The sequence below is a fragment of the Macaca nemestrina genome, chromosome 1 (genome assembly GCF_043159975.1).
Source record: "Macaca nemestrina isolate mMacNem1 chromosome 1, mMacNem.hap1, whole genome shotgun sequence".
Taxonomy (NCBI): Eukaryota; Metazoa; Chordata; class Mammalia; order Primates; family Cercopithecidae; genus Macaca; species Macaca nemestrina.
In genome coordinates, this window is record NC_092125.1 from 31678649 (window position 1) to 31693132 (window position 14484).

Sequence of the window (14484 nt, forward strand, 5' to 3'; positions counted from 1 at the left end):
TGCACTCCAGCCTGGGCAACAAGAGCAAAACTCTGGGAAAAAAAAAAATTGGTATTTTTATACAGAGTCAAAAAGCGTTTCTAAAATTATAAGTAGAGAACAATAAAATCTTATGAATGTGAGTTTACATTCCAGATCCCAGGGTGTTTTTCTCCCCCTCCCCCCTTTTAAACGGTGCTATCAGCCAGGCATAGTAGCTCATGCCTATAATGCCAACACTGTGGGAGGCCAAGGCAGGAGAATTGCTTAAGCTCAGGAGTTCAAGACCAGCCTGGGGTGTTGGGGTCCGTGCCGGGGGTGGTGGAGAATGAAAGAACACACAAAAGACAAAGACACACAAAGAACATGGCGGCCGCACTCAGAGCCTCCGCCTCACTTTATTTATACCCCATAAACCCCACGTCAGCAGAAAGAATGCAATGCAAAACAAACTTTCTTTTCCCAGATGTAACCTTCTACTCAGTTCCTTGTTTCTATGCTCTTCCTTATCTGCCCACCTTCTTGGCGCCTACGGAAGTTCATTAAAAGTTCAATTGGAGATACTGTCCTTGAGCCCTATCTATTCTCAGCATACTGTTTTCAAAGGCCCCTGCATTTCCCCCTTTTTTTTTTTTTTTTTTTTTTTTTTTTTTTGAGATGGAGTCTGGCTCTGTCGCCCAGGCTGGAGTGCAGTGGCCGGATCTCAGCTCACTGCAAGCTCCGCCTCCCGGGTTTACGCCATTCTCCTGCCTCAGCCTCCCGAGTAGCTGGGACTACAGGCGCCCGCCACCTCGCCCGGCTAGTTTTTTTTTTTTTTTTTGTATTTTTTAGTAGAGACGGGGTTTCCCGTGTTCGCCAGGATGGTCTCGATCTCCTGACCTCGTGATCCGCCCGTCTCGGCCTCCCAAAGTGCTGAGATTACAGGCTTGAGCCACTGTGCCCGGCCGCATTTCCCCCTTTTTGTTTTTGTTTTGCCTCAATCCTAAAAAGGTAGCCCATATTTGTTCCTGTGTTTTCTTTTGTTTTTGGAGGCGACGGAGGGAGCATCGAATCACCAAAAGAAGTAGACCCAATCCAAGTGCCCAAAGCAATATACTTCCAGAGATTGTAGAAATCCATGTTTTCATCTGGGTCCATGGGTTAAAGGCAGCAAGGCGCTGACCCAGCTTCTGCAGGGTTACGGTTCCAGACAACACATGTAATTGTTGTCGAAATGCTTCGGAAATGTTCTGAGTGAGCTCTTGGATGTCCAAACTAATATTTTGATGGCCTACTAATAATTTTCGGATTACAGTCCAATTTTGAGAGATGTTAAAAGGCACAGGCGTTATACAAAATTGAGTGGAGTTCCAATCACATTGTAATGTCATCCGAGTACTGAGTACAGTGAGCTGATCTCCAAGCCATGTCAATGCTTGCTCCATGTTGTCCAATTTTTCAGCAAGTTGAGAGTCAATGTTTTGTTGTTGAAGCCATAACCGGTGAGATTGTTCGTGCCATTGCTGCACAAATTCAGCATTTTGTATACTTTGATGTAGAGTGAGCCCTGCTATGGCTGCAGTGGAGATGATTGTGACAGGGCTCATCACCGAGGCAATTATAAGTCCAAGGGCACGGTGGGCTCGCTGGAGAGAAGTCCAAATATAAGTTTCAAGAGGTGATGCCCCCCATGGTCGCGTAAGGTTAACAGGTAGCCAAATTTCCTTACGAGCCCTGAGGATATAAATATCCCCAGTAAAGTTGTGCCACCAAGAATGATTGAGGCAAGACAAAAATGTACACGTATCTGTACAATTAACAATTCCCGTATTATTATCACATGTCAAATTCCCCGCTAATAATAGGTAGGGCTTACGGACACAAGCAATAATATATCGGGAGGTATTCCGATATAACTGAATATGAAAGGAGTTATTTGGGTTAGAAAGATTAAGGGACATATTCCCCACAAAAGTGCTAATGGCATCGCCTGCAGCTAACAACTTCCAAAGATGACTCTGTACTTCAGGCCTCCTTCACGCCATACCAAGGTTTCATTACTATTAGCGGCAATACTTTTATTTACCCGGTGCCATTTCAAAGGTATATGACTAAATTTTATTTGAAAATCACCGTGCACACTCCAATCAGTTATTTGCATCCCATTATATTCTAATAAAATCCAGGGTTTAGTTCCCCGACATTGTTGCCACTCTAGCAATATTGGAGAAATATTGGACCTCAATATTAGGAGAAACCTCTGGAATAGGACAAAAAGGTAAAGAACTAGGAATAGTTTCATTACTATATACAGTATGATTATACTGAAAGCTTCTAGTTACAATAATAACAGTATTAGCAGCCACATGACTATGGTTATAGTGAATAGCCCAAGCTTCATGCGATTTTCGGAGACAATGAGGACTATTTCCCATACATATTGGAAGTCCTTCCTCTCCAAATTGGTATGTGCTGATTATAATTCCTGTTTCCCGTTCTATATTGTCCTTGTCTATATAGGGGGACGGCATCCAAGTAATGTCATTGGTGAAAACCTTAATTTCCGCCTCCCCCCAGGCGACTCCCTGATACAAGGGCGGAAAGGGAATATAAGTCCAATATTCATACAAAGCCTCACTAAGAGAAATAAGTCCCCCGCCGAGGCACATCTAACAAAGGAAGAAATGCATGCTGAATCCAGTTTTCTTTTCAACAGGGTTTCAATCATCTTGTAGGAAACCACTCAGGTCCGCTCCCTGTAAGGACAAGAGCATAGCCCCGTCCCTGTTTTAGAACTTGCCCTTGAACATACTTACCTTCTTCATTAGGATACCAAACCTTTAAATTGTCAGTGGGGACTATCACCGAGGGAGGTGAGGAAAGATGGGTTACGACAGCAGAGTCTTGCAATTGTCTCCATTGATTCAAAAAAATTAAGGTAAAAAGAACCTTCAAAATCTGGTTTCTAGGGGGCTCATTTCCCCCTTTTTGTTTTAGTAGTTGAGTTTTTAAAGTTAAATTTGCACGCTCAATGATGGCTTGACCTTGACTGTTGCCCGGGATACCGGTGATATGTTGAATATTGTATTGCTGTAAGAAAACTTGTAATTTATGAGAGACATAGGCAGGGGCATTATTAGTTTTAAGTATAAGAGGAATGCCCATGATGGCGAAACAAGCTAAGAGATGTGTAATAACAGAATCAGCTTTCTCAGATGGCAACTGAGTGGCCCATTGAAAATGAGAAAAGGTATCAATGGTATGATGAACATACTTTAATCGTCCAAAAGAAGGGACATCTCATGGATTAAGCCCAGGATGGAAGGATGGAATGCTCAAAGGAGCACAGGAAAGACAAGCTCGAATAAGAGAACGAGCTTGTTTTGTTCTGCAGCATGTAGGTGGCCGATTAAAAGCGAATCAATCTGAGTATTACCATGAACTAATGGTCCAGGAAGTTGAGAATGAGAACGAAGATGAGTGATGAATAAAGGAGCTCGACGTTGGCTCAAAGTAGAAGATAATAAGGAAAAGAGTTTTTGAAGAGAAGAAGTAGCACAAAGAGGTAAAGTGGCCTGAGAAATATAAGAAGTAACATAAACGGCATATTGAGAATCACTAACAATATTACAACTAGTAGTAGGGAAATCAAGTAAGACCATGAGAATAGCAAACAGTTCTCCCTGTTGCACCGAGGGATAAGGATAAACTGTAACTCGAGATTGATGAACACTCCAATATCCAGCCTTACCATTGCTACTAGCATCGGTAAAAAAGGTAGGACCTTGAACAGGAAATACAGAAATTAGTGAGAAAGGCAACACAAAATGTTGTCTAAAAAATGAAAAGATCGGAGACTTAGGATATTTGGTAGAAAATTGTCCAACAAAGGAAGCGCAAGCAACTTGCCAAGAATCAGAAGTCGCAAGAAGATAAGTGATCTGATTATGAGTGAATTGAGAAATAATTAAGGAAGGATCTCCTCCCTAAAGTTGTCGACAACAATGTCGTCCTTTGATGATCAGCTCAGCTAAACGATCGATATAAGTAGCCAAGCATTTAGATATTTTATTGGACAAAAAGATCCATTCTAGCAGCCGATTGGTCTGATGAATCATTCCTGTAAGAGAATGTAAAGTATGAAATAAACAAAGGGAAAGGGGAACATCGGGAAGGAGATAATGTAAATGGGCCTTTTGAAGTTGCTCTTCTACAAGCTGGAGTTCCTGTAAAGCCAAAGGAGTTAAATGGCGTGAGCTGTCCAAGTGACTGTCTCCTTCTAGAATAGAAAAAAGATGTTGTAACTGATATGTTGGTATTCCTAAAACAGGACGCATTCAATTAATGTCTCCTAGAAGCTTTTGAAAACCATTTAATGTTTTTAAATGATCACGTCGAATTTGAGTTTTTTGGGGGTCGAATATTTTGTGTTCTTAAGGTATAACCTAAATATTGAACAGGAAAATCCAGTTGAATTTTTTCTGGAGCAATATTAAGTGAGTAAAAGAAAAGCTGAGTTTGTGATGATACAAAAGCATCTTGCTGCTTTTCTCTGGTGGGTGCAGCAAGAAGAATGTCATCCATATAATGATATAAAAGAACAGAAGGATGACGCTTTCGAACAGGATCCAAGGCTCTATGGACAAATTCTTGACACAAGGTAGGGCTATTTAACATACCTTGAAGTAAAACTTTCCATTGATATCGAAAAAGTGGCTGAAAATTATTAAAAACAGGGACAGAGAAGATCCATACAATGATAAATTAACACAGTTGGAAACTGATTATTTACAGGATTTAAAGTCCTATGTACGAATTTTTGACATATAGTAGGGCTATTAAGTATACCCTGGGGAAGAAGCTTCTGCTGATATTTCTGAATAGGTTGTCCATTATTATATTTAGGAATAATAAAGGCAAACTTTTTACAATCTTGAGGTTGTAATGGAATAGAGAAAAAACAATTTTTGAGATCTATGACCATTAATTTTTAACTTTGTGGGATAAGGGCAGGATTAGGAAGACCAGGCTGTAAACTTTCCCTAGGTTGAATGTAAACATTTACAGTTTTAAGAACAAGACAAAGACGGGAATTCCATGCAGAAGTACGTGGCTTTAGATTCCTCTCAGCCATTTGTTTTTTGACTTACTCTTTTAAAGTCCTAAGTATTTCTTTAGATAATGGCCACTGTTTCACCTAAAGAGGAGTGGTCGTTTTACACTTTAATTATAAAACTTGAGGCTGGTGAACAGTGGCTGTGAGTTTAAAGGATTGTAGCCCATTTTGAACATCATATTTTTGGCAGCTGAGGAAATATGAAGAACGTTTTAAAAAGCACCAAATTGTTATGAAAGATTTTGTCCCCAAAGATTAATATTGATAGGAATAATATTAAAAAAAAACTTGACCTTGTTGACCTTTAGGACCGACACAGGTTAAAGGTTCTACGTCTTGATAAACCATAGAAGCAGCACCCAAGCCAGTGAGTATAACTGAAACTTGTCTTTTTTCCCATTGTATAGGTCACTAATTTAAACAAATAATAGATATATTCACCCCCATATCAATTAACCCTTTAAAAACTATTCCATTAATACGCAATGAACATAAGGGCTTTTGATTAGAAACTAAAGTTTCCCAAAAAACAGTTTTTCCTGTGCTATCAAACCCTCCCTATTGAGAATACGTTCCCCTGCCTCTAGGCGTATAAATTGTGAGACTTGTACCATAATAAGAATTTTATTAGTAACATCATGTCCTTTTGGCAAAGGGCCACACACTCGAATAGCTAATTTATATACTCCTCTATTAGGAGACAAAGTATAAGGCTGAGTAATAGCTAAGTCAGCAGCGGCGCTCTGCTTAGTTGCCGCATAAAGCTGAGAAACGGGGGTAAGGTGTAGGATCCTTAAGGAGGACTTGAATTTATTCCTTGATGTTGTAGGTCATTGCTCACTGGGTATTGTAGTAGACTTATATTGTAATTGTTGGGGCCCCAAGCCTGTGGGCCCCAACTCCCGTTTCCCAGGAGAGGAGACAGTAAATTTCCACTTTTATCAGTTTTGGAACGACATTTATTTGTCCAATGTCGACCTTTACCACAACATTTGTACACCTCTGAAGGCAGCTTTCTGCCTTGAGGGATAAAAGTGTTCAATTTTTATGACATTCTTTTTTTGAAATGTCTAGGTTTACCACACTGCAAACAAACACCTTGTTTGTTATTTCCTTTTAAGGCTTTAGACAAAGCTCCAGCAAATAATTGAGCATTATAAATAGCCCCTCCAACACTAACACAAGTTTTAATATATTTATCTAAATTGGCCCCATTGGCCTTTAACGATTTTAACAATTTTTGACAGTCAGCATAAGCATTTTTAAAAGACAATGTTTGTAACAAAATTTTTTAAGCAAGGTCAGTACTCACAATTTTCAATACGGCATCCTGAAGACGGGCTACAAAATCTGGATATGGTTCATTTGTGCCCTGTAAAATCTTCACAGAGGAAAGGGAAGATTTTCCTGTTATCTCTACCTTATTTCAGGCCCTTAAAAACAAAGTCTTGATTTGAGTAAGGGCAACATCATCTAAACCAGCCTGAGCATTAAGAGTAGCATATTGGCCCGTGCCTGTGAGTTGTTCCTCAGTAGGTCCTGGGGGATCACACATAACATTTTTTCTAGCCTGTACATGCGCCTTGTCCATTTACCAGCTGTGCAATTATAACCACTGAGAACGATCAAGAAAAGCCTTCCCCAAAGTCTTCCAGTCTATAGGAATCATCAAATTTTCTGATGAAACACATCAAGAAGACCAAGGATAAAAGGAGATTGAGATCCATAGTTAGAAATGGCAGCTTTCATTTCTTTTAAAAATTTAATTTGTAAGGGATTAAATTGGATATTATTGCCACCATTTAAAAACTGAGCATTAGGAGCAAAAGAAGCACAAATAATTGGAAACAGATCCAGCTCCTTAAATTTTTTTATCTTTCCTCTTCTCCGTCCCCCAATGGCGGGCAAGGCACTGAGAAAACTTTGCCAGACAAAGGTAAAGGTAAGGAAGCCAGGGGGTTGGAGGCACTGGAAAATCCTCTTTTAACAGGGCAGAAGGAAAAGAAACAGGGAAAGCTCGCAAAGGTGAATTAGAAGAATGTATCTGTAATATTTGTTGAAGCATTTCCATAATACACTGCATGTCAGAATTTCCCTTAGAAGAAGGAAGAACTGGCTTTTTCTCTTCTCCCCCTTTTGCTACCCCCCCATCCTCTGTTACCCTGGCACAAATGGGCTCCATTTCAGATTTATTTTTTCCCAAATCCTCAGATACCTTTCCTCCTGTGGCTACATTACCACACTCTGAATCAGTCTCAAGTAACTCAAATGTCTGAGTGATAGAGTTACACAAGGTCCACAATTTTAGAGGCATAATATCCCCTAACTGGAGAGCTCTAAGCAGAGCTTTTACTACCTGTAACCATTCTCTCCGATTCAGCTGCACTTTAGTCTGATACTGAAACCAGTAACAATGTTGTTCAACATGGGCAAACAATCACTTCAAAGTCTTTTTCTTTCACTTCTACTCCTATAGACAGCAACAGTCCTTAAAACAGGCGTAAATATTCTGAGGCCAGAGAGATGGAATTCCCATAATGAAAGCTTAAGAAGGTTCCCCTTAACAATATCCAAGCCTTACCCGCCCCTAGGGGGTTCCCCTTCTTGTTCTCCCCTACTCACCCGTGCTGACCCTGCTCGCTGTGCCACTTGTTGGGGTCCGTGCCGGGGGTGGTGGAGAATGAAAGAACACACAAAAGACAAAGACACACAGAGAACATGGCGGCCGCACTCAGAGCCTCCGCCTCACTTTATTTATACCCCATAAACCCCACGTCAGCAGAAAGAATGCAATGCAAAACAAACTTTCTTTTCCCAGATGTAACCTTCTACTCAGTTCCTTGTTTCTATGCTCTTCCTTATCTGCCCGCCTTCTTGGCGCCTACGGGAGTTCATTAAAAGTTCAATTGGAGATACTGTCCTTGAGCCCTATCTATTCTCAGCATACTGTTTTCAAAGGCCCCTGCACTGGGGAACATAGACCTCGTCTCTACAAAAATTACCTGGCATGGTGGCTCACACCTGTAGTCCCAGCTATTCGGGAGGCTGAGGTTGAAGGATCACTTGAGGCAAACAGTTCAAGGGTGCAGTGAGCCATGATTGTGCCACTGCATTCTAACCTGGATAACAGAGCAAGACCCTGTCTCAAAAATAAGTAATAGGCCGGGCGTGGTGGCTCACGCCTGTAATCCCAGCACTTTGGGAGGCCGAGACGGGCGGATCACGAGGTCAGGAGATCGAGACCACCCTGGCTAACACGGTGAAACCCCGCTCTAGTAAAAATACCAAAAATAGCTGGGGGCAGTGGCGGGCACCTGTAGTCCCAGCTATTCGGGAGGCTGAGGCAGGAGAATGGCGTGAACCCGGAGGTGGAGCTTGCAGTGAGTGGAGATCGCGCCACTGCACTCCAGCCTGGGCGACAGAGACTCCGTCTCAAAAAAAAAAATTAAAATATGTAATAAACGATGCTATGTAGTACTCCTGTACTTCATTGTGGATACTGTGTGAGCATAAAATAATACGTAGTATTCTGTCTGCAGCCTCAGTTGTCTATCTCTTAGCCCTGTATCAGTGCCAGCATGGCCATTCTATGTTGATTCTTGATCTTCTGAGAGTTCTCATCTCAATTGCATTAATAACAGGGAAATAAAAGGAGATGGAGCTAAAAAAGCAAAAAGGAAGGGGAAGAGGGGGTAGAAGGGAGAGAGAGAATGGTTGGGCTGAGCAAGCATTGACTAAAGCAATGGTACACACCTCTTTTCTGTAGGTAGTACATCTGCTTTAAAAGTAATTTCATAAGAAGCATTCCAGTTATATTTTAAATAAGATTGTGATTTTGAAAGTCTATACTCATTTGGATACGTAAGCAGTATATTCAGAACGGAGTAAGAACTCAGTCTCATTACTTTCTTTTTTTTTTTTTTAGACGGAGTCTTGCTCTGTCGCCCAGGCTGGAGTGCAGCGCTGCGATCTTGGCTCACTGCAACCTCCGCCTCCCGGGTTCAGGCGATTCTCCTGCCTTAGCCTCCTGAGTAGCTGGGACTACAGGCACATGCCACCACGCCTGGCTAAGTTTTCTTTGTATTTTTAGTAGAGATGGAGTTTCACCATGTTAGCCAGGACGGTCTCGAACTCCTGACCTGAGGTAATCCACCCGCCTCAGACTCCCAAAGTGCTGGGATTACAGGTGTAAGCCACCATGCCTGGCCTCTCATTACTTTTTATTTACTTCACATATCCAGTAAAATGTAATTTATTGTCATGCTGGGCACGGTGGCCCACGCCTGTAATCCCAGCACTTTGGGAGGCCAAGGCAAAACCCTGTCTCTACTAAAAATAAAAAAATTAGCTGGGCATTGTGGTGGGTGCCTGTAATCTCAGCTACCTGGGAGGCTGAGGCAGTAGAATCACTTGAGCCCAGTAGGCAGAGGTTGCAGTGAGCACGAGATCACACCACTGCACTCCAGCCTGGGTGACAGAGCAAGACTCTGTCTCAAAAAAAAAAAAAAAGAGTAATTTATTGTGCATACTATAGTCCAAGCATAAGAAATATGTTCAGGTAAGCTCAGTATGATATTTTGCCTATTATTATGTATACCATTTCAAGTTTGTTCTTTCTCAAGTACATATAAGAACTGCAGGAGTGTGGATCATGTTTTCATCTTTTTATACCTCCCATACCTAGTTAAATGCCGCATGAATATAGTTAATGATGCATGGCTTATGGTAGAAATAAGACGATTAAAATATGATTTCACAAATCACATGGTTTATTGCCATACAAAGAAAATATTTTCTTAGGTTCACAATACTTAAAAGAGAGAAAATAAGAGCCAGGCGCAGTGGCTCACGCCTGTAATCCTAGCACTTTGGGAAGCCGAGACAGGTGGATCACGAGGTCAGGAGATCAAGAGCAGCCTGGCCAATACTATGAAACCCCCTCTGTACTAAAAATATAAAAACAGCCAGGTGTGGTGGCGGGCACCTGTAGTCCCAGCTACTCGGGATGCTGAGGCAGGAGAATCACTTGACCCCTGGAGGCAGAGGTTGCAGTGATCCGAGATCACGCCACTGCACTCCAGCCTGGCGACAGAGTGAGACTCCGTCTCAAAAAAAAAAAAAAAAGAGAATAACATGAACAATCCTCACAGGGAAAACAGTAGCTGAGGGGCATTAATCACATAGCGAGTGAGTTCCAAAATTATTGAAGTCCACTTGCTCTATTAGGATGGAAGTAGTCCTCTGGGGAAAGTAAAGTCTAATTAAAGTTTGAGGTGTACTCTTATATGAGCAGTTCTTGGGAGAAGCTGGTTTGACCACCACAGTATAGACTACACCTAAGGTCCCTCGATGCTAGAGGGCAGTGCCAGTGTGGGTGGGCGAGGCTTCAGAGATTACCTCCAAGGCTAACGGTGTCACCCATCTCTTGGCTGTAGGAGAAGCAGTTGACAGAGTATATCCCATCACAGCATGTGCTATCAAAGTGTCTGTGGAACTCTTAAGTTTATATGTATTTTTGAAGTCCAGTAGTTGAGGTCAGTAATTCACACATGGGTATTATGATAAGGTTTGAGGTAACATTCCTGGGGGGAAGAGGGAGTTGACTCCAAGTTCTCACATAGGGGATCTGATAAGACATCATGCTCTCGAAGGGAGGGGGAATACACCCCAAAACATCAAACTGTGTAAGTGTTTGGATCGCTTCCAAGTTATGTAACATGATAACCATAATGTCTCATTTGAAAGACATTGAGATAATTTCAAAAAAGATAGAATTTTAAGAAACCTCAAATAATCAAATTCTGAATCCTTTTATTGATCTGAAAGTTTTCTTTCACAATTCAGTTGTAAACATTCATGTTGAACATTTATCCTGCATATTAGATATAAAGGGTCTTCTGTGGAATACATTCACAGCTATTTGCAATAAGAGCTGCATGCCCAGGGCAGTGGCTCACACCTGTAATCCCAGCACTTTGGGAGGCCAAGGCGGGCAGATCACATGACGTCAGGAGTTCAAGACCAGCCTGGTCAACATGGTGAAACCCCATCTCTACTAAAAATACAAAAATTAGCTGGGCGTGGTGGTGGGCACCTGTAATCCCAGCTACTTGGGAGGCTGAGGCAGAAGAATCACTTGAACCTGGGAGGTGAAGTTTTCGGTGAGCTGAGATCACGCCACTGTACTCCAGCCTGGGTGACAGAGCTAGACTCTATCACAAAAAAAAAAAAAAAAAAAAAAAAAAAGTTGCATAACTGGAAAAAATAAGCACTGTAACAAGCTTTAAAAATGTGTCATTTGGTAGCAGAAATTGATTTTTTTTTTTTTTTTTTTTGAGGCAGAATCTCACTTTGTTACCCAGGCTGGAGTGCAGTGGCACAGTCTCGGCTCACTGCAGCCTCTGCCTTCTGCATTCAAGTGATTCTCCTGCCTCAACCTCCCGAGTAGCTGGGATTACAGGCATCTGCCACCACACCCAACTAATTTTGGTATTTTTAGTAGAGATGGGGTTTCACCATGTTGGTCAGGCTGGTTTTGAACTCCCAATTTTCAAGCAATCCACCCATCTTGGCCTCCCAAAGTGCTGGGATTACAGGCATGAGCCACCGTGCCCAGCCCAGACATTGAATTTTTATTAAATCTTACTATTGTAATAGGAAGACACAAAATATATTTGTTTGTCATTTGATCGCATAACCATGTTTATGAAGCTAAGTGTCATAATGACAAGTTTACTTTGATTTTTCTTTCATCAGAAATACTTAAAAAGGAAAGACATTGAATCCATCAGAAAATTTGCAGCTGACCATTTTAATCAGGTAAGGAGTTAATTAGAGCGGTTTTTTTCCTCATAGAGATTCAATATTTTTAACTATTGTTAACTAAACTATCATTATCATTAGTTTTGAGCATCTTGTTATTTCAGATCATTCTTCTGCCTTTATTTATTTTTTATTTTATTTATATATTTATTTTGGAGATGTGGTCTTATTCTGTTGCCCAGGCTGGAGTGCAGTGGTGCCATAATAGCTCACTGCTGCCTTGATTTCTTAGGCTCAAGCAATGCTCCTGCCTCTCTCTCAAGCAGCTAGGACTACAGGCTCAGGCCACCATGCTGCCCTGTTGCACCCCTAGTACCAGCTACTTAGGAGGCTGAGGTGGGAGAATCACCTGAGCCTGGTGTTTGAGGCTACAGTGAGCTAAGATTGTGCCACTGCACTCTAACCTGGGCATCAGAGCAAGATTCCATCTTGGAAAAAAAAAATTGGCCAGGCGCAGTGGCTCATGCCTGTAATCCCAGCACTTTGGGAGGCCGAAGCAGACAGACCAGAAGGTCAGGAGATCGAGACCATCCTGGCTAACACGGTGAAACCCCATCTCTACCAAAAATACAAAACAATTAGCCAGGCATGGTGGCAGGGGCCTATAGTCCCAGCTACTTAGGAGGCTGAGGCAGGAGAATGGCGTGAACCCGGGAGGCAGAGTTTACAGTGAGCTGAGATTGGGCCACTGCACTCCAGCCTGGGCAACAGAGCAAGACTCTGTCTCAAAAAAAAAAAAAAAAAAAGCAAAAAATTAGCCAGGTGTGGTGGTGCACACTTGTAATCCCAGCTACTTTGAGAAGCTGATGCAGGAGAATCACTTGAACACAGGAGGTGGAGGTTGCAGTGAGCTGAGGTCACACCACTGTACTCCAGCCTGGGCCACAGTCTCTAAATAAATAAATAAATATTAGCTGGGCATAGTAGCACATGTCTGTCTGTAGTCCCAGCTACTTGGGAGACTGAGGCAGGAGACTCACAAGCCCAGGAGTTCAAGGTTGCAGTGAGCTATGATCATGCCACTGCATTCTAGCCTGGGTGACAGAGTGAGACCCTGTCTCTTAAAAAAAAAAAAAGAAAGAAAGGATCCGGCCATGCATGGGAGCACATACCTGTAATCCCAGCACTTTGGGAGCCCAAAGTGGGAGTATCACTGGAGCCCAGAAGTCTGAGACCAGCCTGGGCAACATAGTGAGACCTCGTCTCTACAAAAAACAGAAAAAAAATTAGCTGGGCGTGGTGGCACACACCTATCATCCCAACTACTTGAGAGGCTGAGGTGGGAGGATTTGAGCCCATCACTTGAGCCCAGGAGACGGAGGCTGCAGTAAGCTGTGTTCATTCCACTGCACTCCAGCCTGGGTGACACAGTGAGACCCTGTCTCAAAAAAAAAGGAAAGAATCTTAGGTATGATAACAGGAATAAAATGAAACCATATGGGAGTAATTAAATAAAGTATGATATAATCAAAGGAATTAATATTAAAGTTCCTTTTTAAAATCTTGTTTTCTAAGACTTAATAGAGGAAAAATGCTCTTATAATGATATGTAAGAAAAGGAGGCTATAGAATTATATTTATACTGATTATAACCATGTAAAAACATTATATTTGTATATTGAAAATGGACTACCTACCTCTACCACCATTTCCCAAGCCTCATACTTCAAGCACAAAGAACAATAAGTAGATTTTTATATAAGAAAAAAAGATTGGGATAGTGGTTTCCAAAATGGGTTGAGACAAAATCAGAAAAGTCAGGGCAATATAACAAGCTTTATAAAGCTTCATAAAGTTAAACAAATTTAAAGAACTATCCTTTATCTCTCTGTTGGTGGTGGGGGGAGTGGGGGGATGAAATATGCCGTTTCTTTATAAAATTAAAAATTGGCAACCCTTTATCTTCCAATTTTTATTTTATTAGTGTATAAAATCTGCATCTAAGAACCATAGGACCAGGAAATAAGCCTGAAGGTTAACTTTGGCAGCCTTCAGTTGATGGGACTATTATTACATTTTCTTCTTTCATTGTTCTCTTTCTTCTTTTTCCTTCCTAATTCCCTGAACTTTTATGTAAGAAATGGGTACTACTACTACTATTTTTATTAATGTTTTAACTTGATTTGGCTTCTGATTGCTTTTAGAAGATCTTACGTGTTTTTTAGCAACATATGGCATAGACATGGTTCAAAAAATAAAGAAGCATTAATGATGAAATGCAATAATCATTTGCTCTAGCCTGCCACATCCATCCTAGTATTCTGCCAGAGTATCTCTGTTTTTGGAAATATCTCTACATACTTTCTTCTTTTTACTTAATTCATTTAAACCTTGTTAACTTCCTGTGATGAGAGATAAGGCTCACATAAACAGACTTCACCTAGTTACTCTGTACCTTCTGCTCAGCTGTCTTTCTGAACCTTTTCTTCATTCTTTTGAGTTGAACTAACTCATCCTGGATCCCAGGTTTTCCTCTTTCTTTTTTGTGTTGGAGTATGTAGTCAAGTAACTTCCTAAGAAAGCATGTGAGAGATCAGCTTACTGAGTTCTTACAAAATGTCTTTATGTTTAAAACCTCACACTTGATT

General features: G+C 41.4%; 3 protein-coding genes across 4 annotated transcripts in view; 1 reads left to right on the forward strand and 2 right to left on the reverse strand.

The window, feature by feature from the left end:
- Positions 1 to 14484, reverse strand: part of LOC105484446 (centromere protein L) — an 80418-nt gene that overhangs the window by 44992 nt on the left and 20942 nt on the right. The window contains exon 12 of one of the 2 annotated variants that reach the window (XR_988953.3): positions 11334 to 14409. The exons of the other annotated variant lie outside the window; for it this stretch is intronic. The gene's annotated coding sequence lies outside the window, so the exon portion shown is untranslated. Of the gene's footprint in view, positions 1 to 11333; positions 14410 to 14484 lie in introns of those variants that run through there. 2 annotated transcript variants of the gene reach the window in all.
- LOC105484929 (aspartyl-tRNA synthetase 2, mitochondrial) overlaps positions 1 to 14484 on the forward strand; it is a 48860-nt gene that overhangs the window by 17150 nt on the left and 17226 nt on the right. Inside the window, exon 12 of the mRNA XM_071075879.1 lies at positions 11831 to 11893. Coding sequence (XP_070931980.1) covers positions 11831 to 11893 — 63 coding nt within the window. The remainder of the gene's footprint in view (positions 1 to 11830; positions 11894 to 14484) is intronic.
- LOC139357650 (endogenous retrovirus group K member 7 Env polyprotein-like) lies at positions 336 to 9279 on the reverse strand. The gene is made up of 2 exons (XM_071075929.1): positions 7697 to 9279; positions 336 to 2714 (listed from the first exon to the last, which is right to left on the reverse strand). Exon 2 carries the CDS (start codon positions 1917 to 1919, stop codon positions 807 to 809), a length of 1113 nt encoding a protein of 370 aa, XP_070932030.1. The 5' UTR covers positions 1920 to 2714; positions 7697 to 9279; the 3' UTR covers positions 336 to 806.